The sequence below is a fragment of the Taudactylus pleione genome, unplaced genomic scaffold (genome assembly GCF_031769625.1).
Source record: "Taudactylus pleione unplaced genomic scaffold, aTauple2 ptg000181l, whole genome shotgun sequence".
NCBI lineage: Eukaryota > Metazoa > Chordata > Amphibia > Anura > Myobatrachidae > Taudactylus > Taudactylus pleione.
The window spans coordinates 9,791,579-9,818,807 of NW_028284583.1; the positions used below are offsets into that span (position 1 = coordinate 9,791,579).

Below are 27,229 nucleotides of genomic sequence, written 5' to 3' on the forward strand. Positions count from 1 at the left end.
CGAAAGGTATCTGAACTGCTCGCAGTGCTTGTGGTTGGATTTTCCTACCGCAATCATGTGAACAGTTCAGGCTAAGAGACAACCAAGTGACGTGGTAGATGACGCTGCTTTGTTAATTATGCACACCCTTAAAACGCCCGTTTTGACCTTTTGGCACGCCTGCGTTCGGATCTCCAATCCCCGTTTTCAACAACAGCCAGTGTTACAAAAAGTGTAGGCGTGTTGGCCCAGTTTTCTTAACATGCTGAAGCTAGTGGCTGCGTTTTTGGATGGAGCTTCACTGGCCCCAGAAGTGTGAATTTCCTGGTCATCCTGAGAAACCTGAGGGTTACCCTGATGAGCGATGTTCACGATGATGATCCGATACTGCATATTTGGATATAGCAGCGGATCAGAGAAGCTGGCAGAAGACACCTCCTGGAGCATTAGCATATTATAACACAGCTGCTGTGTCATTTGTGTACATCTCTGAATCAGGCCCTAACTCATGCAACTTTCCAATCTTGTTGGAAAGCAACTGGCCTGGCTGCACCTCCAACCTCTCACCGCAACTTAGAGGGTTATTGAAAAAACATAGTTTTGGGAGTTTTTAGCCAATGAAGTCAGAGAGTGGACATTTAAAATTCTTCTGTCCCACTAGTACACTACTATCCCTCCCCAAAGATACTATTCTCCCACATTACTCTGGGCAGTCACTGAAGCACATTTATGCAAGGGGGTGCAACATTCTCCACCACTGGAGTAAGCGTCAAAAGTCTTGTTCCGCTCCAGGCTCTCACTGTTTCCTTCGCTCAAGAGAGGAATGCAATCAATTACACAACTATATCCATACAAGGGACTGTAATATATAAAATTGCTATTTGGGATTGGTAGATATTGTGTAACTCCACTCCTTGTCCCTGAAAATATATTCTTATGCCTGCAACTATGGACAGCACAGTGGCACAGTGGTTAGCACTACTACCTCACAATACTGTAGTTATGAGTTTAATTCATGACCAGGGCCCTGTCATGAAGTTTGTATGTTCTCCCCATTTTTGCATTGGTTTCCTGTGCACACTTGAATTTAGACTGTAAACTCCAATAGGGCAAGGTCTTATGTGACAAATATTCTCTGTACAGTGCAGCGTAGATAGTGGCCCCGCATAAATAAACAATAATAATGGTACTTCCTCATCTTTGCGGCCCCGACTGCTGGAGGTGCTGGTTACGCTATTTACGTATCTTCACTAGTCAGTGAAGATATGTAAGTCAGTGGCAAACGCAGGATTTCTAGAGGGGGGTTTCCAAATGTTTGATTTTAGAGCGAGTGTGGCCAGTCCATGAAGAGGGCATAATTAGCACTTCACCAGCTTTAATATGTTACATACAAAGTATATTGTGTTGCATAATTCCAGCATATACAGGGCCAGCAATCACAGTAAGCCATTAGATGCGGCAGTAGGTCCATCCTGTCTGAGCAGAATGTTTTTCTTCAGATGTAGGCATCATTCCAGAGCATTGGAGCAAGTCTGGGAGTCTGGGGGAGCAGCAGAAGAGCCTAGCACTGCCCTGGACATATATATGTACATATTGGTCTCCTTATGTACTGGATAGTGTGTTATTATACAGTATTAATAATTTACCCTATTTATGGTCTATAGCAGTGCACCCATTACAGTGCATATTTTCCACATGTCCCAGTTGGTGCACAGGTATATTTTTTTACTAGCTGACACATTTTAAAAGATCCGCAGGTGGTGCTAATCATTTCATTTGTGATACTGAGAAGAACATGCAGCGCTAGTAACATTCTATTATATTACTATTTCTATTGTGGTCATGGTGTGTGCTGGGGAGGGGGGTTTCCAGGTAGACGGAAACCCCCCTGCATTTGCCTATGTAAGTAGCGTAAAGATGAGGAAATACCATTCGGCCCCTTGCGGGCTCGCGCTTGCCACACTGCAGGCACGATGGCTCGCTTCGCTTGCCACAAGGATATATTCCTCCTCCATGCCCACTTGGATGGTAGGGAATGACGTTGGACACTGGCTGATCTTTACGCTACTTACATATCTTCACTGACTAGTGAAGATACGTAAGTAGCGTAACCAGCGCCTCCAGCAGGGGGACGCAAAGATGAGGAAGTACCATAATAATTATACGGGATATGTGCAGAGGATGCTGAAGGGCAACAAAGTGTTTTTGACAATTCTTTTCAAATGTGTACAACTATTATTATAATAATAACAGTATAATAATAATAATAATAATAATAATAATAATAACTAAAAAAAATTTAAAAGACAGAACCCTTTGCACTGTGCCCCAGGAAGTGTGTTGCCCCATGCTGCTGGCTGCCTTGATGTCTCCTGTGGTTTAGCCCGGTGCGATGGTGTCCTACAGCGCCCTCTAGCGCGCACACCGCAGCCCAACATCCGTATTGTCTGAGGGAGTCATCCTTTCTATGTGACTGACAGCTAGACCCCTCCTCCTTCTACTAGCCTGTCTGTTGAAAGCCTTACGGGGCGGGGCGCAGCTTACATTGTGGGCGTATCTACTTTAAAGCCCGATCTGCGACGCCAGGTCCCGGCTCTCTTCTGTCTCCCGCACTGTAGTCAGTGGCCGCTGTTGCAGGTTTTGTGTATGTCTGTGAGCGGTGTGTTCCCCCCTCCGCCTCCCGGCTCTCCGTGCAAGACCCCGGCATCCAGTGCAGCAGTTACGCCGAACAACCGAGCAGCCGGCGAACGGACAGCGGTACGTCTCTATACATACATACATAGCAAAGTTCTCCCACTATAGTGTATAGGAGATAAGAGCGTTGCAAGCCAGTGCCCGGACACTAGGCGTGTAATCTAGTATAATGTGATGGTTATAGTGCTAGACAGGTCTTAGCAGCTGCAAACTTTAAGTATAACGTATAAATGTCATGTTACCACAGTGTGTGTATGGGGTTCACAGCTACAGACCCTGCGACCTGACCATTAGCAAGGCAGCAGCATTATTCAGCATTGGTAGGGAAAATATTTATGTAAACTGCTGTAATATGTGATAATTTATTAATAAAGATCTGTATTGTCCTAATAAGAGATAAGATGGGTAACTAGATGAGAAATAATTGGGCAGGGATTCCATATACTGTAATTTTCTCTTTGCAATACCCAACTGCTTAATTAAAAAAACAATTCCCCTTTTTAATTCTGATTACTGACCCTGTCTCCTTTTTTTCTATTAATACAGGTGTGGGCTGTGACCAGGATGATACCGGAGGAAAGTTACGGAATAATGGATAAGTGTTGTAGGACGCCACGGACTGTACGGCGGCAGCAGGAGGAGGAGAAAAAGGGTTATGGAAGGCCAGGGCTACTTGGAGATCCTATTACCCCTATCCAGAGCCAGCCTTTCACAAGTCGTTACACTATGTCCCCAGGGCATGAGCTGGGCAGGTAAATCCCGCTTTTTGTGTTGCCTACTGTGTACTGTACATGGACACCCTTTTAGACCAACCCCAGGTTTATGGAGTTCATGTCGGTGTTTCCAGAATTGGTTGTTATAGGTGTGAGTTTTGGAAATTTGGAGAATCCCCCCATGATTGGAAGCAGCCTTTCTGTATCCTCAGCCATCGGTTTGTAGCCGTGGTGCTTTTCTGATCTGTCTGCTTTCTTCTGCTTGGTTGCAGAGGATTTGGGATACAAATTTCTATATGTGTTTTGTAATATGTGAATTTAAATGCCCAACTCTGCCAGCAGCAGCCACTGGCCTTAACAAGGCAAACAAGAGCTGTTGAAATGTCAATGATGGTGATTACTACTGAGAGATGGTAATCTCCCTTCTGTCCCATAGACCTGTGCCAAATTGTGGTTGTTTAGAAAATTAATTCAAAATTGTGGACTCCCTACCAGCTTCTTGTATCCCGTTTAATGTGTTGTTGTAGATATATTTGCTGCTCAGTCGTTTACAAATATGAGAGCTTTTATCTTGTTACTCATTATTCAAAAAGTTCTAACACCACCTAATAAGTAGGGGTAACTCCTGCTGTTCATTGACTTGGTTATATACACAGACACCAGCAATGTGTCTTCTACAGTCACTATGATGAGTGATGCCAAACAAATGATTAAGGCGGGACTGCTAATGACAGATGAAAGGCTGTGCTTTTTATAAACTGTGTCCTCGACAGTGTGTAATAAAACCATGATCCCACTTTTCCTGTTTACTCCTAGCCCCATCAATTATCCATGCTAGATTCCATACCTGTACAAGTTTTATTCTAATCTTTAAATGTGTCCAACTGAAATATATTTGCTTGGAGACTGTACTAATTTAACATGGTTCAAAAAAAGGTGTATTTTTTTTCTTTTACTGTAAACAAAGTATGTAATGTGAAATATTAATCTTCCTCAAATGTCATTAGTACTTCTGCTTTTCTTGTGACTAATAGAGAATTTCCTAATTATCGGCAGCTGAGAAAGTGAAGTAGGGGTGTAGAGATACTGCATAGGATTGCGGGAAAATGAAAATCCTGGGTAATTCACTTTTACCTGGTAATTTGCAGAACAACCTGGGTTTTTTCTCCAGTGTGAAAGACAACCTGGGACTTAATTTCCAGGTCTACAACCCTGCAAAAAACCAGGGTCGGAGACCTGGGAAGTTAGTCCCGGGATGACCCTTTCACATAGGGAAAAATCCCAGGTTGTTTAGCAAATTACCGGGTAAAAGTGAATTACCCAGGATTTTCATTTTCAGTGTGAAAGGGGTAAGTAAGTATAAACACAGCCTAGTTATAATAACTACCAATTAGCATTCTGCGAAAGTCTGTAATTGCAGAGGCACACAGGCAACAAAGTACTTTTGAAAAAGTTGTAAGAAGGTACAGTATTTTATGTGCTGGGCAGTACTAAACATATAGTGCCCAGTAGGACCGTGTGAAAGGGGTCTCGGACAGAAAATGGCAAAATGTCGGTTAAAAGCTGAGTTTTTTGCAATTTTCTGTCTGAAAGTGGTATTAGGATGTTGTGCCCCAGTAACAGACTGTTACCCTTTTTAACTTGCGACATACTGTATACACCTTTTTCTGTTCTTGTATTAAAACTGTATTTATCGCAGATTATGCCTGTTTAAGTACATTAACTTGCAAGTTTTTTTGTAAAGCTCAAGATAAATGATCTTTTTCAGAAGGTGTATGTGGTGCAGTTAGGCTTTTGTACAGGGGGTCATGTCTTTAAAGAGTCAATACTTGGTTCAGGCTCTGATAGCTGGTAGTTAGGCCTGTGTGCTAGCTCTGCTGTTGGGCATCTGTCCCAGACTGGTGTTCTGCATCTAACAAAGGACTGTGCTTACTTTGTGAAATTTTTACAGTCGCAACAGATGTTGTGTAATTGGGGAAATTAGATTGCAAATAATTCTGCTGTACATTGGGTTGTGATATACAGATGCTGTTTTACTCACACTTACCTGAACATCCATAGATTTCTTTTAGTTTTTTTTTTTGTTTGTTTTTTTTCCTTTCCTTCTGTACATGGCTGAATTAAAGTACCTGTCATTTTTAGAATTTATGAAATGTAGTTTTTTAACTATTGTATTGCTTTAAGTCTGAAATAGCTCCCTAACAAGGGAACATATTTCCCCTCTAGCTGGCGGAGCTGTTGACTAAGTACATTCCACAGCTTTATATTACTTTTCAGTTTATTGCAAGCTAGATGGAGGTGGTAAATATTACATGGATGTGGTAATGACTCAGAATGTAATTCATCCCGTACTGTCCTTTTTTGTAATTTGTTCTTGCAGAACAGTTAATTTTGTGCCTGCATGCTGGGACTCTAAAATTTAAATACCTATTTCTAAAAGCTCAAGACAGCTTGCATCACATGGGTGATTTTTTTTATTTTTTTTGATATTTTTGTGTTTCTTTTTTTTTTTATATATATTTTACTATCACTACTCGTGAAATTATTAAATGTAGTGATTGGACTATTTTTGAACCCTTGCTCCCTCCCTCCCTTGTCCAGAGAGAGGACCAGAGCTGGGCTTATCAATATTTGGTCAGGAGATGGGCACAAGTAAGAACCCATTGTGCAGTGGTGCTCGGTCCTATTTACATTAAGAAGCTATGCAATGGAAGTGACTCAAATCAGCCAGCAGCTGTTCTCATCCATGACTATCATCTAAACAAGAGCAGCCAATGGGGGCAATAACCCATCACTACCTTACCTTACATTCCACCTCTGCTCTGTAAAAATAAAACTAGATTTTGCTGAATAGTGACAGCATCATGGAACTGGGACCCGCTTTGCCCTAGTTTTACAGCTTGCTGAGTACAGCAAGTGCGGTTAGGAGCTGAGATTGGGCGCCAGCAGTGCACTCATCCACTGTTGAATTACAAGATCAAACATGCGTGACTCGGCTGTGTATTTTCCTCTAGTCCTTTTTACCTATATGTGTTTACATTTACAGTTTCAAATAAAAATCCTGTTCAGGGTGTGATAAATGTATAAATAATTTCAATTGTTTGTGGTTGGTAAGTGTAGATAGGGCATGTTCAATGCTGGTATGTGAAATATGTGCGTGGTATAGTGTCTGAATCATTATACAAAGACTGTAAAATATCTAGCGCACATGCAGAAAGCAATGAGCTGTTTGCTCTGAGAGAGAAAAATTCCGCCTTTTACAAATATTCCCGAGTTATCGTTTCCCCTTGCAGGGAGCTGTCATTGATAACAGGGCTGCATCTGGGGATCTAACCAATCAATGGATGCTCAATGAGCACATGCTTTTCAATTTTATGCCAAGCCTTTGATCAGGCTGCTGCAAGGAAACATGCTTGGTATAATGGATTTATCCAGACTAATCTCACACCATCAAACAGCTCTGCAAGGAACAGTCTTGTTTAGTTTGTTTAGTCCTTGAATGAATTGGGAAACTCAGAGGCAAGCAGTGGGGAATGAGTAGGTTAATGAGGACAATGACTGTGATTTGCAAGGTTTTTCTTGCTGATAATTTCCTGTCAGTCACGCCTGTGTTATGTGTTGGGTTTCCCTAGACAGACTCTTTTGGATCAAAAGCACCAATTGACAAGTAAATAAGAAGCTATTATGCTCCATAATTCTGTGTACATATGTTGTTGTTTTTTTATTTTAAGTGTTCAGATCTGAATTACCTATATTGAATTATCTTTTGATGCTAATAAAACATGTTATTGGGCTAATGCTTAATAATTTATTGGCTCGGGTATTCTATGTGAAACATTTTTACATATTGTAGCTTATTAGAAGTACAAAATGTATAGGATGTTTCACACGGCAGTGTACAATTTAAAGACACTAAAATTATATCTTTAGAAATAAATCATTGATGCTGAACAATCACCTAAGCCAATCAGAGGCCTCTAAGCAACAAGGGCAAAACAGGTCAATGGATGAAGGGCAGCGGAAACAGGGATAGGACATCAAAAGGAGCTTGGGTTCATTAGAGACTGTACTTGCCAACTTTTCAGTAAAAGGTTTATTTGAAGCTAGGTTCAAAAGTCTTAAGAAAGATAATGTAGTTAACTGCAGTTAAAGCAAAATTTGGTTGGACCTTGAGGGTGGAAAAATTCAGTGGCTAAAATATTAGTTGAGTCGCAAAAAACTTGTTTCGTTGGCAAGCCAAATAGTATTCATCCATACTGCTCCTGGACTCCTTCTCTTCAATGTTTGAAATACCATAATACCTTTTTAACATGGTTGCATTTAAAACTGCAATCCCATGAAAGAATGTATGACTTTTTTTTTTTTTAAATATTCTAGATCACTGGCTGTAATATGTGTATTTACTGTTTTTAATCTTTCTTTTTTCTTCATGCTGCAGTTAGTGATCTAGTATTCTGGCAACCATGGTCACATGTGATTCACATGGCATGTGTTGTGAGTAGAGAGGCTTTGGAACGCCCCTCTGAGGTCAGTCTGTGCTGTGAAATCTTCCTTCACCTCTGCTATTGTATGACATGCTGTCTGTCTGGCAGCCATTTTGTTTGTGCAGAGAGATTTTGAAAGCCGAAACTAATGTAGAAGGATAGCTAAAAACATTACTATCAGATGCATGCTTTAAAACATATAACTTGCTATTTAAACTAAAAATATAAATCTTTTGGATGTCTGCTTTAAGTGTCCATCATCCACCAAGATGCTGTAATTTGGAAAGAGAAAAAACTTCTTCTGTGACATGAAGCATAAAGCTGGCCACACACTAGACCAGCTTACATCCAACCAGCCAACTAGTTGATTGGTTGGAATGAAAATTTGGTAAGGTATGAAAGCAAATGACAATCAACAATTTGCTCCCAAATGCCAGAAAATGAACAAAAACTGTTTGAACAAACTGTTTAGCTCAAACATTTAACAAACTTGTCTGAACGACAATTTTCATCTGTTTTCTGGAATTTAGGAGCAAATTGCTGATCATCATTTACTCCCATACGTTACCAGATTTTCATTTTTTTTTTTTGGCCAATTTCCTCATGAACTTTCACGGGAGCTCCCTTGCCGTCGTGATCACGATTTTGGAAAAAAGACACTTATTGCTCATTGTAATTGCCAAGTCTGTTGCAACAGCTATATGGGGACTTCATGTTACATAGAGCCTGATTCGAAGTTGGGAACAAAGCAAGAAGGAACAAGTAACTGCTCCTTGGTAAAATCCTGTTACTCCTCAGGTGGGGCAGAGGTAAAATGTGCAGAGAGATTTAGGTTTGCGAGAGGTGTGTCCAAGCTGACATCTGTATTGCAGTGTAAAAATAAAGCAGTCCAGCATTAGTGGGCTACATGCAACAGCAGCCAGTATTTATCCCACATGCATTTGTGCCCCTTACATTGCTACATGATTCATCCAGGTTCAATTACTTGCGCTATCTTTATTCCCAACTCTGAATCGGGCCCAGGTTAGGGTATGCCTAGACTATAATCTAAATCGGGATTGCCAAAGCCTAAAATATATATATTTTTTTATTATTCTCTTTTAAATTGCATGCAATTTGCGTTACCTTGCTGCAATTGGTACATGACCATACACACAGACTAATATGGGCATCTCCAATAATGGTTTGATCAACTGCTAACTAGTTTTGTGCATATTTTTGGGATACACAACACATGGTTTTTAATAAATAAATAAATAAAAAAAAGTATTCAATGTAAGATTTAAATCATGCAAAGGTTTGTTGGAAGAATTTGGGTTCTCTATGTTGCGGATATTTTTTAAAGGTGTGTGGTTACCTGTTCTTAATTGTAACATGCTTACTACTCTGAGCCTTCCTGGTCTCTGATTTTCCATCTCTGGCCAATAGGGAAGCAATAGCTTCCCTAGCAGCTGTCTGTTTGAATTGTTTTTTTGCAAGATGCACCCCTGTGTATGGACTTGCTGATAGATAACCTGCATGGTGTCTAAGGCCTGTGAGCCAGGAGTAAAAGGTACACTCCATAATATTTACAAGCAAGCGCCCACATAAAGCCAAGAATTGGTCCCTTCTTGATTGCAGTGTCACTTTGATGTCCCCAAACCCCTCAGTGGATCATATTTCATTTATTTATTTTATTATTTTATTTTCTCTCCTTGGAGACCAGAAAAAAAATGTAATTGACGTTCATTAGACAAGCAGTAAAACCGGTCATTCTTGTTCTGCAAGAGTATTACTAATCCTTAGGCTTGTGCAAATGTGCTTGTATTTAAAACGTGTTTTTTTTTTTTTGTTTTTTTTTTTAAATCGTGTTGCCAACGGTTTTACAAAACTGGCTGAATGTTTTTCTTTTCATGGAAACATCTTGATTTTTTTTTTTTTTTTTTTTCATTTCTTCAGTTTAACTTTTTTTTTTTTTTTTTATTTATTCCTCTATATAAAGTACTAGTATATTGGGCCCAGTGAGTGCTGTGTCAAAGGGGTCCCTCTCCCTTCTGACTGTCAACCCCTACACCTCTACTAACCACGGTTCCCATCTCTTTCCCCCTGGGTGGGAGCCTGCGGGGTGCCCTGCTCTGAATGCCCACGTTAGTTTCCAGGCATGCCAATTTTGTTTGTTATATAGAGGTTTACTAGGGGTCAATTATTACTGAATATACAAGCAAGAGATTCTTCTAGAAGTAGAAATAATTTACTGCAGGTAAAAACTGACAATACTTTACTGTTTATTTTTATAGCCGTGTTTAAGTAACATCTGTGTATTACACTACATATGTCTGTGAAATATGTGGATTTAATATAAAGAATACTTACAGAACCATAAGCCTTGCTTAAATATTGTATTTCACTTACCAAATTTTCTTTTCGTAATCTTCTAATGTTGTGAAATATTTATAAAAACCTCTATCACTCATTAAACTTCATATTCTAGTTGATTGCATGTTGAACTTCTAATGATATTCATAAATAGATTTATTTATATAGCCTAATGGCTACATATTCAGTTATACTGTACAATTGGGAACAAAACCGTAAGACAACACTGGGTATTAACAGACCAAGGTAAAAGGGCCCTGCTCACAAGCTTTCAATCAATCGGATAAAAGGAGTTTAATACATAGGGTTAAGTGCAGCATATTTGCCCAGCATATCATAAGGGTAAAATTTGCTTGGTGATGCAGTAATGTTGGTCTTGGGTCAGAGGGTTGAGTGTACAACATATGCAAGGTTTGTGTTCCCTTCTGTAGTGAAGTTAGTAGATTAGCTTGTGGAGGTTACGTGGGTGGTTCTGGAGATTGATAAGAATTTCTAAGTGGATTCTGAAAACTCCTCTTCAGACAAGGTTGTCTGGGTGTAGACCAAAAAAAAGTCCTGCAGCTGTGAATGGTAACAGTTTAATGGGAGGTGCAGAGTGGAGGGTTCGAGTTGGAGCTATTTTGAGATAAGTGATGGATTTATGGGGGGGGGGGGGTGTAAATTGTTTTATGTTAAAAGGTAGTGTTACTTTAAAGCCGTTCTAAACAAATCATTATCTTAGCGATCCAAAATGTAATGCCTCCCTTTGTTTTGTACTTTTCCAGCATCGGTGGTAGCCTCCACATGGCAGCCTCATCACAGTGAAACTTCTGGGAACTGTTATAGCTGGTTCATGCATTTAGCTCCTCCTCCCCCCCCCCCCCCTCCCCACCCAGGGTTCAGCACTGCTAAGCATTGAGCATTATTACTATGTTATGCCATAATTTATAATAAAATCTCACCAGAAATTCCAGAGAACACTCACAAGTTTAGTTTATCTCTGCAGGATTAATACATTTAGTACTATTTATTATGTTGAAAGCTGTGTGAACATGTAAATCCTAAGAAATTACTCAAAGGGGGCGATTCAAACTTTTATTTTTCTTTTAGGCGTGATAATTAATGAGTGCCCAGTGTTGCAATTCAATTGTTCCGTGTGCTCACTAATCACCCTCTTTGCCCCAGGTTTAGCCGTGTAAAACTGCTAAACCCATCTAAAGTTCTGGTTAGGGTGTGCTAACTGAGGTCAGTGCGCCCTAACCTGGGGGTTCTCACATTTATGCTCGCACCCTCCTTAGGGTCGAGTGGAAATGCAGACGCCGGCGGCTATCGCACCCTGGAGGAGCAGCTATTGCATTGCTCAGTTTGGCGTCTTAGAAAAAAAACAAAACAAAAACCCCACCAGCAAAACATTTTAATCGCCCCCAAAGGTTGATGTGAGTGCAGGGGAAGTTGTGGTGATCAGTGGGGTAACTGGCTGCTATGTGTGGGACACATGAAGTGTGCTGTTTTTTCTTTTCTTCTTCCCCATTTATTTGGTGGTACTGGATGGTGTCTAAATTTGTTGGCTACACAAGTGGTCATCTATGTTACAAAGACAGGTTATGTGTAGTGTTGTGTTAGGTACAGTGTATAATATACTGCTCACTTTATTTTCTCTAATATTTCCAGAAGTCTTCTTTTTTTTTTTTTTTTGGGCGGTCATTATTGGGGATGATGCAGATACCTGTCAGCATAGAAAGCCTTAGCTCAAGCAATGTAGCTTTTAGTTAAAATATCACTGAGCTATAATTCTTACATACGTTTGTAGAGTCCCGTTCAAAAAGTTGGTGGTAGCAGGGCTCATGCAGAGAAGTCCTGCAGAAATTTGTGTTACCTATTGAGAGCAAATAACATTTTATGATAATATAAATATTGTACTGATTTTTTTCTATTTAAATACCAAAATGTAAAAAAATACAAATATGTAAAGGTCATTGGGGTAGTCTGACTGGGATTGTGGGACATACCTTAACAGATTTATGGTAATATGCCATTAGCAACTCTTTTAATCTTTGGGTTAACCAGGGCTACTCTCATACTGAAGGAAATAAAAGACCATACAGAATGGCCTTCTGTACAATTTGGGCTATTTTACACTTTAAGTGTTTGGTTAATATGTCTACACAACAATCCTCCATAAATTATTGCAAGGTAAGGACTAATCTTTCCACAAACTAATTGTGCATACACACGGTCAGACTTCTGGTCAATCAGATAACGATCGTTGTCTGATCGTCATCGAACATCCAGCACATGCACTAACGACCCACGATTAACTATCGCGGGTGCCTATAGTAACCAGGCCAACCTGGTCGATATCAACCAGGTTGGCCTTTATGCACGGGCGATGCTCTATCGATATTGCCCATCCGTGCGACTGTCATTTGAAGGGGCCAGAAACTGGTCCATTATCGTTCAAATCGACCAGGGAAATCTGACCGTGTATGCACCATGAGTGACAATCTAACCCTCTATTACTAAACTTTTACACGTCAGGCAGTTTCTGTAGAGCAGGGCTACCTATATGGTACAAATGCCTCTACGATGCACTTGGAGAGAAGGCTTCAGGAGCCAGCATATAAGGAAAATACCCTGCATTCAATATTTGATTTTAATACGGACAAGCTGACCCTGTCAGATCCCAACACACTGCCATTATCTGGTGACTAGGGGGCAAATATATGAAACGTTATAAACAGTGGAGTAGTTTCCCATAGCAATCAATCAGTTTCAACCTATAATTTTATAGAATGTACGTGGTAAATGCTAGCTAGATGCTGATTGGTTGCTATGGGACTCTACAGGCTATATTTACTAAAGTGAGAGTTTTTAGAGTGGAGATGTTGCCCATAGCAACTAATCAGATTCTAGCTATTATCTTCTAGAAGGTGCTAGTTAAATGTTAAGTAGAATATGATTGGTTTCTATAGGCAACATCTCAATTTCTAAAAACTCTCACTTTAGTAAATATACCTCTACTTGTCCACTTCTTCCCTCTTTAGAAGGTTTGATAAACTTCCTCATATTTTCCGTTATTTTGGAAATCAACTGATTTTAATTGGCTATTCCTTGTGTACGCCAATCCTCATTTGAGATCACACTTGCTGGTATAATGTGTGTTTATTACTTTTCTATTACTTACTGAATTAAACATAAATTTGCTGAATTATACTTACTGTGTCCAAGATACATGTAAGTGATGACTGAAGTTACAAAAGAAGGGTTGTTTGGAAAAGGAAGGAAGCTATTTTCTCCTAGTATTAATATTAATGACTCCTCTTTAGTTCTTAATGAACAGATGGTAGTGAAGCATTGTAACAATTTGTAATGAGTGCCTGAACATTACTTCCCATTTGTTCAGGCTGGCACAGGGCTTGCTGTAAGCTCATCCACTTGTAATTAGAGCTGTCAAGCAGTGTCTTCATTAAGCTGTTCTCCATTACATAATATACTATGTCATTTATCTGAGCGTGTTGATTTTAGAGCTCGATATTTTGTGTTCGGAAACACTGATGTCAGAATAGTTTTACACACATAAAAGAAATGCAGGTAAATGAGAAGTATAGAAACCAGTGTCCCTGCCTGCACATTGTCTGTGCACTTGCAGAATGGATGTCAGGGTTTTCATTTGGTTTCCTCTTTTGTTGCTGTCAATTCAATTCAGCTTTATTTGGCCAAGTATACATAAATACAAAAATATACAAGGAATTTGTTCCGGTATAACACACTCCCATAAAACTCACAACAAAAAATGCCATTCAACCATACCACAGTTAGTTACAGCCCACCCTACCCCCTCAACTATTCAAATCCGCTATTAGGCTGCCCTGTATTAGGCTCTGATGACTTCTAAACAAAATCGGAATGGGCAGGTAATCTTTATTTGCCTGATTGATATCACGTGATTGGACAGCACGGCCCACTGGTCATGTCCTAGCAGCTTGAATCCCAAGGATGGTTTGTTTTGTGAACCCTCCTTGCCCTGAAATGATATACAGCAGCTCTGCTCGGGCAAAATTGATTGGGTTCTGCATCGGGGGTAGTTGAGGTGGTTTGTCACAAGGTATTTTTTACTCATTGGTCGAACATTGAGATATTCTGTGGTGACCTATTGGTTGGTTTAGCAACCTCTCTAAAGCAACTTTATTTTTTTGCTGAACGTATTGACCTGTCTACTGGCAATTATGTATTCTTTGCATTAAACCATACCAAATCCTGCTAGTATTTAAAAACCTATAAATTTCAACTCTCTTCATGGATAAAGCCTGGCACATCCCCGGTATATGTGGTTCTTTCATTCCTTTCTCATTTAAATGTTGTAAATCAAGTCTTCCAATCCTAATCTACATTTTTGGAAAGGAATTCCTCCAATCAGATTCTGTATAGTCTTGTATCCTATCTGGGTGCTGCTATTCCCACAAATCCATGCAAGCCAGGTGCAGTTTGTGACATGTTGAAACTTTTTTTTTTTTTTTTTTTGCTGAGGTTTTGCAAGGATAGTCATCCCTGTGTGCAGATAACTGAGAAACATTAAGCATTGCCAGTGTGTTCATGACTTTAGTGCAATGAGACTGTATAGTGATACAGAGGGTGTCTGTAAAGCGTGCACTGTTAGGGGTACTTGAGGACTGGAGTTGGCAAACAGTGGTATAGGCTCAGTATCCTTTGCTTGCCTCCATTACTGTGTAGATCAGGGGTGTCAAACATGCAGCCTACCAGCTGCTGTGGAACTACATATCCAAGCACGCTTTGCCACAATTTTAGCATGCCCTAATAGCAGAACTCTGGCAGTGCATGCTGGAATGTATAGTTCCACTGCAGCTGGAATGCCATGTTTGACCCTTGTGTAGATAATCATACACCTCCTACAATTCTGTCATTTTGGAGGTGTATTTGTCTGTCTTTAGCATTACAGGTAAAAAAAAGTCTCTTGCAAATCCGTGCATGTTTAATAATAGCCTTGAAACCCCCAAACCTGAAAGGGAACAAACCCTTCCCTTCATATACAGAATACAGCCTGCATGTAATTAGAAGCATTAATCATGTGTATATATGAATGTACTTTGTAATCCTTGACTCCAGCATTTAAAAATCAAAAGCTTCACTAGTGAGGACTTGGCAACCATACGGCTTTAGACTTTGCCAGTGTGCTTCCATCCTTTCAAGCATGCAATCTGATTGTGTTAATCAGTGTTTGCATATCTACTTGCATAGAAGTAGGTCAGCATACAATGCATTTTAGTCTGTTGAAGCCCAGCTCTTTATGTCAGAGCATGACTTCATGCTTCAGAAATGTGCAAGACAAAAGGATGTTTACATTGCTGTTTCCATGGGTGATTGTATATTCATCTTCATGTCCTTTGATCTGTCGCAGATTTAGCATTGTTATTTTTATTACACTCTGCATTTTTATTTTTTTGATATTAAGTCATCACTTTCAATAAAGAGAAGTGTTAATGTCGCCACTTTCGAGGTGATTTAAATGTACAGGATTTTTTATCTGGAGACTCCAATAGTGAAGAGACGTGTAGTGATCATGTCCTATATGCAGTCTGTTCCGATCACTGAGAGGAGCACTGTCGTACAAGATAATGAGGGGAATAGTTATTCGTAGTGTGACTTTGGGTTTGTTTAAATATGCATTTAGACAAGGTATTCAAAATTTCCGATGAGCGGTTTTTCCAAAATATTCAAGCATCTTGGATAACAGTTTTTATAACTCTGTTCAACGTCCAAGAAAAATAAGCAGTTCTTAGATCTGCATATGGACAATGACCCGAAGCATACTGCAAAAGCAACCAAAGAGTTTTTTAAGGCTAAAAAGTGGAATGTTATGCAATGGCCAAGTCAATCCCCTGACCTGAATCCGATTGAGCATGCATTTCACTTGATGAAGACAAAACTGAAGGGAAAATGCCCCAAGAACAAGCAGGAACTGAAGACCTTTGCAGTAGAGGCCTGGCAGAGCATCACCAGGGATGAAACCCAGCGTCTGGTGATGTCTATGCGTTCCAGACTTCAGGCTGTAATTGCCTGCAAAGGATTTGCAACAAAGTATTAAAAAGTGAAAGTTAGATTTAGGATTGTTTAGTTTGTCCCATTACTTTTGGCCCCTTAAAAAGTGGGAGGCACATATAGAAACCGTTGTAATTCCTACACCGTTCACCTGATTTGGATGTAATTACCCTCAAATTAAATCTGAAAGTCTCCAGTTAAAGCACATCTTGTTTGTTTCATTTCAAAGCCATTGTGGTGGTGAATAGAGGCCAAAATATGAAAATTCTGTCAATGTCCCAATATTTATGCACCTGACTGTATGTTGTCAGAGTTTGGGAGCCTATTTTTATTTATTTTTTAATATGTAATTTATTGCACTAAAAAGCTTTTCCGAGACTTAACATCCCTGAGTACTTAGTGAACATTCCTGCCGTGCCGTGTGTCCTGTGCACTGGGTGGCATGCCACGCCATGTTTCCAATGCTGTGTTTGTGAGGTTGAAACATGGCAGCTTCCTTTCAGGCTATATCTGCTTTGCCTGTAATTTAGACAAAATGGAGCATCTAACTTATTTAAAACTTGTTTTTTTTTTTTTTTTCTTTTCTGCAGGGGAAAATTTGCTGTGGTCCGGAAGTGTACAGAAAAAGACACCGAAAAAGAGTTTGCTGCAAAGATCATGAGAAAACGAAGAAAGGGTCAGGATTGCAGAGTGGAGATCCTGCATGAGATTGCAGTGTTGGAGCTGGCAAGAGACAACCCTTGGGTCATCAAGCTACACGAAGTGTACGAAACAGCTACTGAAATTATCCTTGTGTTAGAATAGTAAGTAAAGTTTCTGTGTGACTTCTACCATTTACATATTACAAGAAATGTTGTGATCTCTGCTTATGTTTTATAGTGCTGGGCAACCATTAAATGCGCTGATTTAAGTCTTCTGAGTGAAACAGGTGCACTGTAATGATGCCAGAATAAGTCTGTGCTGACTAGTGACCATGGAATGCTGCAGTATTTGGGGGGATAATTCACACAGAATGTACAGGAAACAATCTGAACGAGTCAGTAATTAGACCCACAGGATCTGATTGAGGGTTGACCTTCTGCAGATACCTGCAGCTTATGCATTTGATGGGATAAGCTATGTGGGGAGCTGCGATCTCTAGCAGAGTTTATTGATATTCCAAGCAAAGTATTGGAGCATTTTGGGGCTTGTTGCTTGCAGCAGGGTGAGTTTCTCTCTAACCATTGGCACCAAAGCATGCAAGGCAGTTGTTGGGATACCCCAGGGGTATGGTATTTAAGACTCTGCATTCATAATCATGACCATGAAAATGTCGACTTGAACGAAATGTTGACCTGCAGCATGTCGACATTCACTATACGGACCTTGCTGAAATGTTAACCTGATAATGTTGACAAACCATCCCTGGTGGTCTAATAGTGACTTGCCTGCTCCTGGCGGCAGTGGAGTCTCCAGCGGTCACGTGTGGAGCAGTTTTGGGGCAGACCTCGGACAGAGGGGTAGTTCCGGGCAATATTCCTGTTACCCTCCCACTAGTGCCTAAACCTAATGCCGACACTCGGAGAACTGTGAACATGCCGTCATTGTAAAAGGCTGTCGACATTTCAACAATGTCAACATTGTGGTGTTGAAATTGTGAATGTCGACTTTGACTGCATCCCCCTCCAGGGTCATACTGGAAACAGAATATGGTTTAGTTTAGTATGCTTTTGAGTTCTCTAGATTAAGGCAAGCTGACGAAAATTATTATATTTGGGCATATTATGTATGTCGTCTTGTTTTTAGTTTTGTAGTAAATGCTTTTATTTTATTTTTTTTCCTCTGCAACTTTATAGTTTGCTTGTGAAACGAATGCTAAATAGCCGTACATGTCCTTTGTGCAAATAGCATTTGTCCTGTAATCCCTGTGTTTTGTTTGGCACACACAACAATCGAGGTTAAACATTAACACATTCTCAAGCTTGGTAGATGTGACCAGGAATATGATGCACACAATGGCGGCCTTATTGCCTATGACAATAGCATTCCATTGCCATAGGGGTTAATGTAGTAAGTTAGGCCTCTTGCACCTTTTGTACACTTAGGGCTGTCGAGCTATTGTACGTTTTAAGCATTGTACACTTGGCATTTTTACTTTAATGTTCATTTCACGCCTGACCTTTTTTTTTTTTCTTTTGTAGCATATGTAGCATTTTCTTTTTTGTAATCTTATGGCATAAATATAAGTGTGAGAGTGAATGCTGCCTGTCTCCTTTAGTTAAGTAGATGCGCTCTTTGAAGCATATGCAGCAGTTTTCTACACCTTTAACTTTTTCATTTGTTGCCAATGCGGCCAGTGCATGTGCCCTTATATCCCGTTCCACAGCACCATTCACTTTGTGCCATTGTATTCTAAATAAACTGAATGGAAAGTTGTCTCTGCTGGGGAGCTAGTAATGTCAAATGAGAACTGTAAGCAAAGTGGTCCTTGAAGTCTAATTCTATGTATAATGGAAAATAAATAAGCTATGTAGTAGTTTTCTATATTGTTAATAAGAATGTCTTTAAAAACTGAAACCCTGTACTTAGAATGTCAATGATATTTCATATGCAATACTCAGCATATCAAAATGTTGCATCATATAGTGCACTTTTTCCTTCTAAAGTTTGGAATCCTAGCTGTACTCTGTGGATACTCACATGGTTTTACAGTGTTACTCACTTTATACTTAGTGGGTGACACTGATTCTTAATGGATATTAGGCAGATAGCAGTGCTGCTGTATATATTTTTCAAGGGCACTATGTGCCTCCCAGGGTAATTTGAGCAGCATCCGTTAAGATAGGACCCAATCAGCATGTGGGTGATACTGATTCATAAAAAATATTCGGCAGAATATAGTGATACCCACTTACTCTGTTTCTAGTTAATGGGTGACATTAATGCTAAATAGATGTTAGGCAGAATTCAGTGCTTGTAGTATACAAGGTCTTCAGAGGCGCTGCCTGTGCCTCACAGGATATTGAGAGCAGTTCCTGATCATCATATACAGACTAGTGTGAATTAAAACAGCAGTCAGGCTGCATGGGAGCGGCATTCTGCTGGCATGCTGTTGTCTTACTGGCAAGATGTGCGCTTGGCGATTCCATCCTCACTGCGCTGGGTGTACAGCTATATGTCCCTGAACTTTATAACAAAAATGGGCACTATATGATGTGACATTTGGCTATGCTGAGTATTGCATATGAAATTTCACTTGTATTTGAAGTATAAGTTTTTATATATACATGGTAAACTTTATGTTCTTAAACTAATAATTGTATTATCTGTGCTAATTGGGATGAAAAGAAGACCTGACCGAAAATAATACACAATATAATTTATCAAAATATAAAATTAAATTTAATATCCTGAAAAAACAATATGACCGGTCACAGAATATCACATATAAGACAATAATATTAACTACAGAAAATTATTGTAAGTTAAATAAATAAATAATACACTATAATGTATAATAAAACCTAAAGGAGGTGGATCCTAAAAAACCTGGTATTACCAGTGGAATGGGTATAAAATACCGCCGGCCGCATGGCTCGATTCCCGTCAGCGGCAGCCCGACAAAAGCAGAGTTAGAAGCAGCGGAAGCCCGACAGCGCTGGAAACCCGATCGTGGATAGGTGAGTATATACTAACCTAACCCTAACGTCCCCCCCAAATGCCTAACCCTAACCACACCCTTTCCAGCTGCCTAAACCTAACCTAAGTCCCCCGGGGGGGGGGTGCCTAACCCTCCCTCCCCCTAGCCTAACCCTAACCCTTCCGGGGGGGGGGTGCCTAACCCTAAGTCCCCCCCCCGGGAGCCCTAAACCTAAAAACCATGCGCCCCCCCTCCCCGCGGCTGTCCGCTTGCAGCGCCCGGCATCCATACGATCAGGATGCCGGTCTCCCGGCGTCGGGGAAATGCGGGTGTCACCCTTGCCGGGAAATGACAGCCGGGAAGCCGGCTTCCGGTATTTAGGCAGTCGGCTTCCCGATTGCTTCCCTTACCTGTATAAGGATTGTATTGTGTGATACTCGAAGAATGTAATTTTACATCAGTTGATGCAATATATTTGAAGTCCCGTAGCTAGTTCAATAGAACTCAATCAAGGTTCTGTGGACATCCGTAATAGTAATGCTGGCTTTGAGGTATAATCATATGCTGTGCACACAATATATGGACAGGGGGAGACAAAGGGAGGCACTTCTCCAAACGGAGGTACCAGGCATCAACTTTCTGTCAGATAAGTACAGTCCTGTAACTCACGTTTTGTGCCCAGCCTCAACCTTAACTGCAACAATGTGTCAGCTGTGCAGTACAATGTCTATTGCTGGCCATACACGCTACAATTATCGGGGCGATCCGCCTGATATCGGCGGATTGCCCCGATAATTGTAGCGTGTGGGGGGGCGACCGAGGGTTAGATATTGCTCGGTCGGGCTTGCCGGATTGTCCAGCATGCCCGTCCGATGCGATATTTACCGGGAAACTGTCGGCCGCATCGGGCAGTGTATGCCAAGCCGCGGCCGACAGACATTTCCTGTGTTCCTTCACAGGAAAATGTCTACTCCCCTGGGGGCGGAGCGAGAATGTTGGGCTGATGCACTGTGAGAAATCTCTTGTGTTCTTATTAACATTCTAGAAATTAACTACATTTTATTTAAAGATATTTAGTAAATGTCTTATTCAATGCCATCACTCCTATTTTTCCGTTATTATTTTCAAAACAAGGGGGGGCCCTTTATATGGAGTAGGCTGTAGGACAGCTCAGTCAGTGACCACCCCCTTACTCATCTAAGCATAATTAAAGTTTAGGGACAGAAGATGATTCCCGTGGTGCTCATTTAACATCAGCACACCCATTTCAAACAAGTTTATATTCAGTTATGTTTCTATTGATACATTTTTCGTTTGATTATTGCGCCTCTGATTTGAGAGCTAAAAAATGAAATTTACCTGCAACTTATCAATTTGATCTAGTTTGGTTGTTATGCTGCTTTTACTATGTGGCCATATTAGTGATGTGTGAACATATGAAACATCCATGTACACAGGCCCGAAGTTTGCAGCATAAAGGTAAATTCTTTGAATTTGGCTCTGTCTGAACTGTGCACACCATATTAAGAGGGGTATTCAATATTGGAGGGAAAAGTCCGTGCTGGACTTTTTGCTCCACATCGGAGATTTTTCTGGGATAAAGTATTGGGCACGCGCCTGCTTTATCCCAATATTCAATATAAAAGCTACGAAAACTGGGAGCTGCGAAGTGTGATCTGCGTAAAAAAACAAATTTTTCCATGAATAAATTGTAGGACCCCCCTAAAGTTGTAAAAGCATGGGGGATCACTATGGGTACCCCCGTTTTAGCCTGCAAATGAAAGTCGGGGATTTAAATAGCCACAGCAGGTGTTCTTTCCCGACACTGAAGAAGTGATGCAGAAGAGCACTTGGGTTTTTTTCTTCGTTTTTTTTTAAGTTGTCCTATCAAATTTGGGGTACATGAAAATGGGTACTAGCATATTTTTATGTCCCTAAAGTAAGTTTTAAAAAATTCTGCAACTATGCACCTGCCGCTAATAGCCTATTCTAGAATACACCTGCCGCATATTTGCAGAATAGCCCTGAACCTATTTCCCTATTTTTAAACCCTTTTTTTTTTTTTTTTTTTTGACCGTTCTTTTTAAAATGTAATTCCCAGGGGTGCAGGCTTTGTTTTAAGCCTGCACCCCTAAACCCCAATTCTACACTTTTTTTCGCCACCTATTCAGTGGTGAAAGGTTATTCCCGTTTTTTTTCAAAGACTTTTCGAACCTGCGAAAAGTCTTTGAAATTGAATACAGTGTAAAAGCAAAACCTGCGATAATGACGTCATAGGTGCGAAAACATGAGTTTTCGCTCCCATATTGAATACCCCTATAAGTATCTTGCATTTTCTAGAGCTGTAACCTTCCACACACACTTGTGGATGTGACAGCATGCTCCTATATACTGGTTTTACTTGTCTTTTAATTTGGTAAGTAGAAGGGTAATTGGTGTCTGACATGCAGACCTTAAAGTTGACTGCGGCACGACTATTGTTCTTTCAGTAACTTAACCTTTATAATCCGATGTGTGTTTGACCCTTGGTTTGCTTCCAGACTCTCTTGCCTACTGTTTTATAGATGAAGCCAAATGGGATACACTTGTGATTTTATAATGTATGTTCTGAGATATATATATATATATATATATATATATAATATAATATAATATAATATAATATTTTTTTAAATCAATAACCACTTCACGTTATGGTTTGATATCCCTTTCACCCCCAATTGACTTTACTCATGGAAAGTGCGGGGATGAGCCCGGGCTTAAGACCAAGCCTGTGGTTTCGGAAGACCGGGGTCCCCACCTCCCCTGAGATCTCCGGCTTGGGGCCGGGAATGCTTTGGTCCTGTAGACCCGGTAATAAGGTCTCCTGGCTGTGGCATTACACCCCGGTCGTTTTAGTCCGGTGCTGGTTTTAAATATAGGGGAACTCCTATGCAATTCCCCCCCCCCCTCCCTATATTTGAAACCAGGACTGGCCCTGCAGCCTAGTGCTGGTACCTAAGTTACGGTGAAACCCTACTCATTATGTTTCCTGTAATTTTACTTACCAGGGCAGGCTTGGTTATACTTTTTGGGGGGGGTGGTGACCTCACGTCATTTAAAAATGAAATAAATAAATAAAAATTATTTAACCTGTTTTTAACTAATTAAAGGCCGAAACATACACATCACAATGATTTGTGTATGTTTCAGGCTAACTCTCAGCTCAGGAGGTGAGTGTTTAAAACTTCAATTTGGCAAAGGGTTTGCAGGCATCTCACCCGAGTTTGTCATCTCGAATCTTGGTAAATTTGCGAGCTGTATCTTTTAGGTGAGAAGTACTTCTGAGTTTGCCCGATGGTGATAAGATTCGAGTTTGCTATCTCGTCTTGAGTTTTACGAGTGAGAAGAGAAATTTCTCTAACTCACCCGACTTTGCCTTCAGTAAATTTGCGAGTTGAAAAAACATGCCTAAACTCTGCTGAGATTGTCATCTGGTTTGTTAGTAAATTTACTCCTTAATCACTTGATTGCCCCATTGAATCCTTTAAAGGTGCTTGAATGGTCATCTGTATATTAGTACACCTATGGTTTGTGTCGCTGACAGAAGTGCAATGCCGATTGTCGTATATGGAGTTGGACCAACTCACACTTCATAGTGATTGAACAAGAGAAACTTTACCATTACTTATATAAATGGTTGCAGGAACCAGGTTAGCAAAATTTAATGGTTGTTTTCTTTGTTAATGATCGACTGTCCTATAGTATAGCTACCAAAGCCTTGTATGTTAGTCTTATTTGCTGTAGCTTGCAATTAGCTTCTGTTCCCCATGTGCCCAGATTAGAAGAATGGCTGCATTGTGGGCTGTGTTGGTGCCTTGGCTTTGTGCCCAGTGCTCACCCACCAAACACAAACAATTTGTAAAACAAAACTACTTTCAGTATGGGCTAGTCCCTGTGTGCTTCACACGCCATCTGACCACTGCTGCTCCTCTCCTGCTAACTTGCACGTACTGGGTCACGTTTCGCTATATCTGATGAACCCCCCTGGTTTCTGTTGCTATGGTGTGAATATTTCTCCTTTCAGTGGCCTCTCAATAAATAGAAAACCAATTTTAACCTTCCCTATTATTCTGATATATAAATGCTGCCTACTTATCTGAATATATGGATGTAAAGGTCAGGCTAGTGTAGCTTACACTTCTGCCTTGCTTTGAGAAGACCTCTTTCCCCTCCTTAAACTTTTTGTAGTTTATACTTTCACACGCTGTCTCTATTCTGCACTGTTTCCCAGGCTAAAGATAGAGCCTCTGGTGAGAAATATATTGTATTTCAAAATATAAGAGGAAATGGTTCACATTTCCTCTCCACATTAGTGTTAATAAACCACATAATAGAGGTCCGTATTTGAGAAGACTGGTTGTATATACACATACATAATAAGTATTCTTGTAATGCAAATTGATGACATGCATTTCATAGCTCTTTAAATGCATGTAATCTGCATAGTGCACAAAACTGCCTATAGGAATTTGTGATGTACAGTATGTGACGGCAGTGGTACAATGTGCAATTTATTCTCAATCACCGGTGGGAGAATGGACCATTAGCCCAAAGCAGAAGTGTGTGTGTATATATGTATGTGTGTGTATGTATATATATATATATATATATATATATATATATATATATATATATATATATATATATATATATATATATATATAATATATATATATATATTTGCTCGCTCTGCACTCACCATAATAATTTTTGTGTTCACATTTTCTCATGCACCCCTTTTAACTAGTTAATTAACTTGTCAGCTGTTTTCCAGGTGTTTGTTAACTGTCTCACGTTTAAAAGCAAAGTTGATGTGAGCTTTAAACCTTGATAGCATAGCCTGAGTTTAACACTGATGTATGATGGCTATGTCCATGTTATAATTCTGAGCAATAGAGTAGGGACTTGCAGTAAAGTGGGGTCCCGTGATGGGGGGCTGCAAGCTTAAATGCATTGATCAATTCATGAACCAAAACCCCACTGGTTATTATGGTGAGTGCATAGCCCCTGTGATTTGCTATTTAAACAATGTGGTCACATACACCATGTTGCACCCCAAATCTAGGAATGGTCAGTGCCATGGATTAGTGCTTCGTGTGTGTGTATATATATGTGTGTGTGTGTATGTGTGTATGTATGTGTGTGTGTGTGTGTGTGTATATATATATATATATATATATATATATATATATTATATAATTTTTTTATTTTTTTTTTATTTATTTTTTTCTTCTAAAAAACGCATATACATATTACAGTATGGAAGTGGTGAATGGCGTTTTGGGGAGCAGTTGCAGCAGCAGTTTTAATTTTAAGAAGAGATAGTGGAATTGGACAGGGGAGTGAGGCATGCTGTATCCACTAGCAGCAGATAGTGGAATGTCAGTACGATTGCAACATTGTAATCGTACAGTCGTTCCTCTTTCCCTGTAGTGCCTACACTGAACGATATGTCATACAGTGCAGGCACCCTCCCTCATCCCTGAACATGGCCAATATGTAGTTATCGGCAGATTGATTGGCGTGTTCAGGGGATGGTTGATTTCGGAAACAACCAACGGGAGCGCGCATCGCTGGTCGTTTCTGACATTTTAGTGCACGATTAATGAGCGATTTAACTGTATCGTTCAATCACTCATTTTAAGTGGCAAGTGGATACCCGCCTTAAGGGATGGATAAGGGGAGAGGGGTTGCAGTTGGAGAGATGGGGGGATGGTGGAGGGTGCATAGGGAAAGGAAAGAGAATATAAAGCCTCCACACAGCGTTGTCTGACTCTGGCATCCTTCGGGCCCCAGTGGATATAGCCTGGAAAGCAGTAAGGATAAGTAAAACTGAATAAACTAATCCAGTATGTTTTACCCCAATGTGTCTCTAAACATGACCTAGTATGGGCTATATTGTGATTTGCTGCAAATAGGGGAGGTGCCGTATTTATAGTCATGGCTGCGAACTTTTACCGCAGAAATCCTGTCCTGGAGGCATATCCCAGGGACCACTACTATAAAACCATTTTACTGCAGAAGTGGACTGGATGCAGATGGTTTGTCCACACTCCCCAACATTCGGGAGTCTCCTGGGCACTCTGGAACAGTAGGCAAATATGGGCATGGGGAAGCAAGATATTTACTGTTATCTTTTATTAGATACCACAGTGTGTGGTGGTTAGTGTATTGGGGCTCTGGTTCTCTTCTGTCACACAGGGTCTTTCCCCTGTTTCTCTTGGTAAGACTTGTTCTTAGTCATGAAGTATAAATACTACTTAATTAACTTTCAGGTATCTGTCTCCAGTAACACCTGTCTTTGTCAGCTGACATGCTAAGCCATTCTTCACTCTAAGAGGTATTAGCTTAATATTGTGCAGTCTGCTCCATGTGACAGGCTTGCACATCCATTGTCTGTCAGTTCACCTCTTGGAACGGTCAGCCACTCTTCCTGAAGAAAATAAAGGCTGAAATGGTAGTGAAAGCTCATTTATGTTGCCCAGTCCCAGCCAAGCTCATCCACATGTGTGTACTATACATTCTTAGGGACTGATTCAGAATTGGGAGCAAAGCACTAAAAAAAAAAAAGTAACTTTGCACCGGGACAAGCCATGTTTCAGTAAATAGGGTGCAAATACTAATATATTTATGCATGCGTGTAGGGTAAATACTGGCTGATTTTACATGTAGCCCACCAATGCTGCGATAGTTATATTGAGTTTGTACACCTGCTTCTCAGGTTATTTAGTTGTGCTATTCTAATCTAACTGCACATCATTCCACCTTTCTGTTGAAAACTGTAAAAGGGTAATTGGCTAGCCAACTCCTGCGTTACAGGATCTGTATTCTTTACCCTCTTCTATGTTGGGGATTGATGATTATAACAAGCCCTCATAACTTAAGGCCAAATAACCAAGAGCCCCAATTCAGGTGATATGCATATCTCCTGATCTCATCATAGCACACAATAGTCCCAGCGCTGCCACTTTGAGGGCCATAGTTGTGATGCAGGAGGTGGGACCCATTTGTGTATAAGGCCTTTTTAATATAAAAAAAAATAAAAAATAAATAAATTGTGGTCGTTCAATGTAATCATCGACCCCAACCTTGCGTGGTGGTAAGGACGTGCAGAGAGTGGGTAGCAATTGTTCAACATCTTGAATATGAAGATAGAATGATCCTTTATCTGTTTGTGATGATTTCCACTATGGCATTCTTCCAGGTATATTTTTGGAACGGGTAAGTTTATTGAGCACAAATCTAGAGATGGATATCATGTGCTTGCCTTTACACACACTAGTTTTCTACACGTCATCTAAAAAAAT

The 27,229-nt window shown here is 40.3% G+C and overlaps 1 protein-coding gene across 1 annotated transcript in view; it reads left to right on the forward strand.

The window, feature by feature from the left end:
* Positions 1–2,591: 2,591 nt before the first annotated feature.
* Positions 2,592–27,229, forward strand: part of STK17A (serine/threonine kinase 17a) — a 36,792-nt gene continuing 12,154 nt past the window's right edge. The window contains exons 1-3 of the mRNA XM_088476054.1: positions 2,592–2,736; positions 3,220–3,425; positions 16,852–17,064. Coding sequence (XP_088332180.1) covers positions 2,626–2,736; positions 3,220–3,425; positions 16,852–17,064 — 530 coding nt within the window. The 5' untranslated portion in view covers positions 2,592–2,625. The remainder of the gene's footprint in view (positions 2,737–3,219; positions 3,426–16,851; positions 17,065–27,229) is intronic.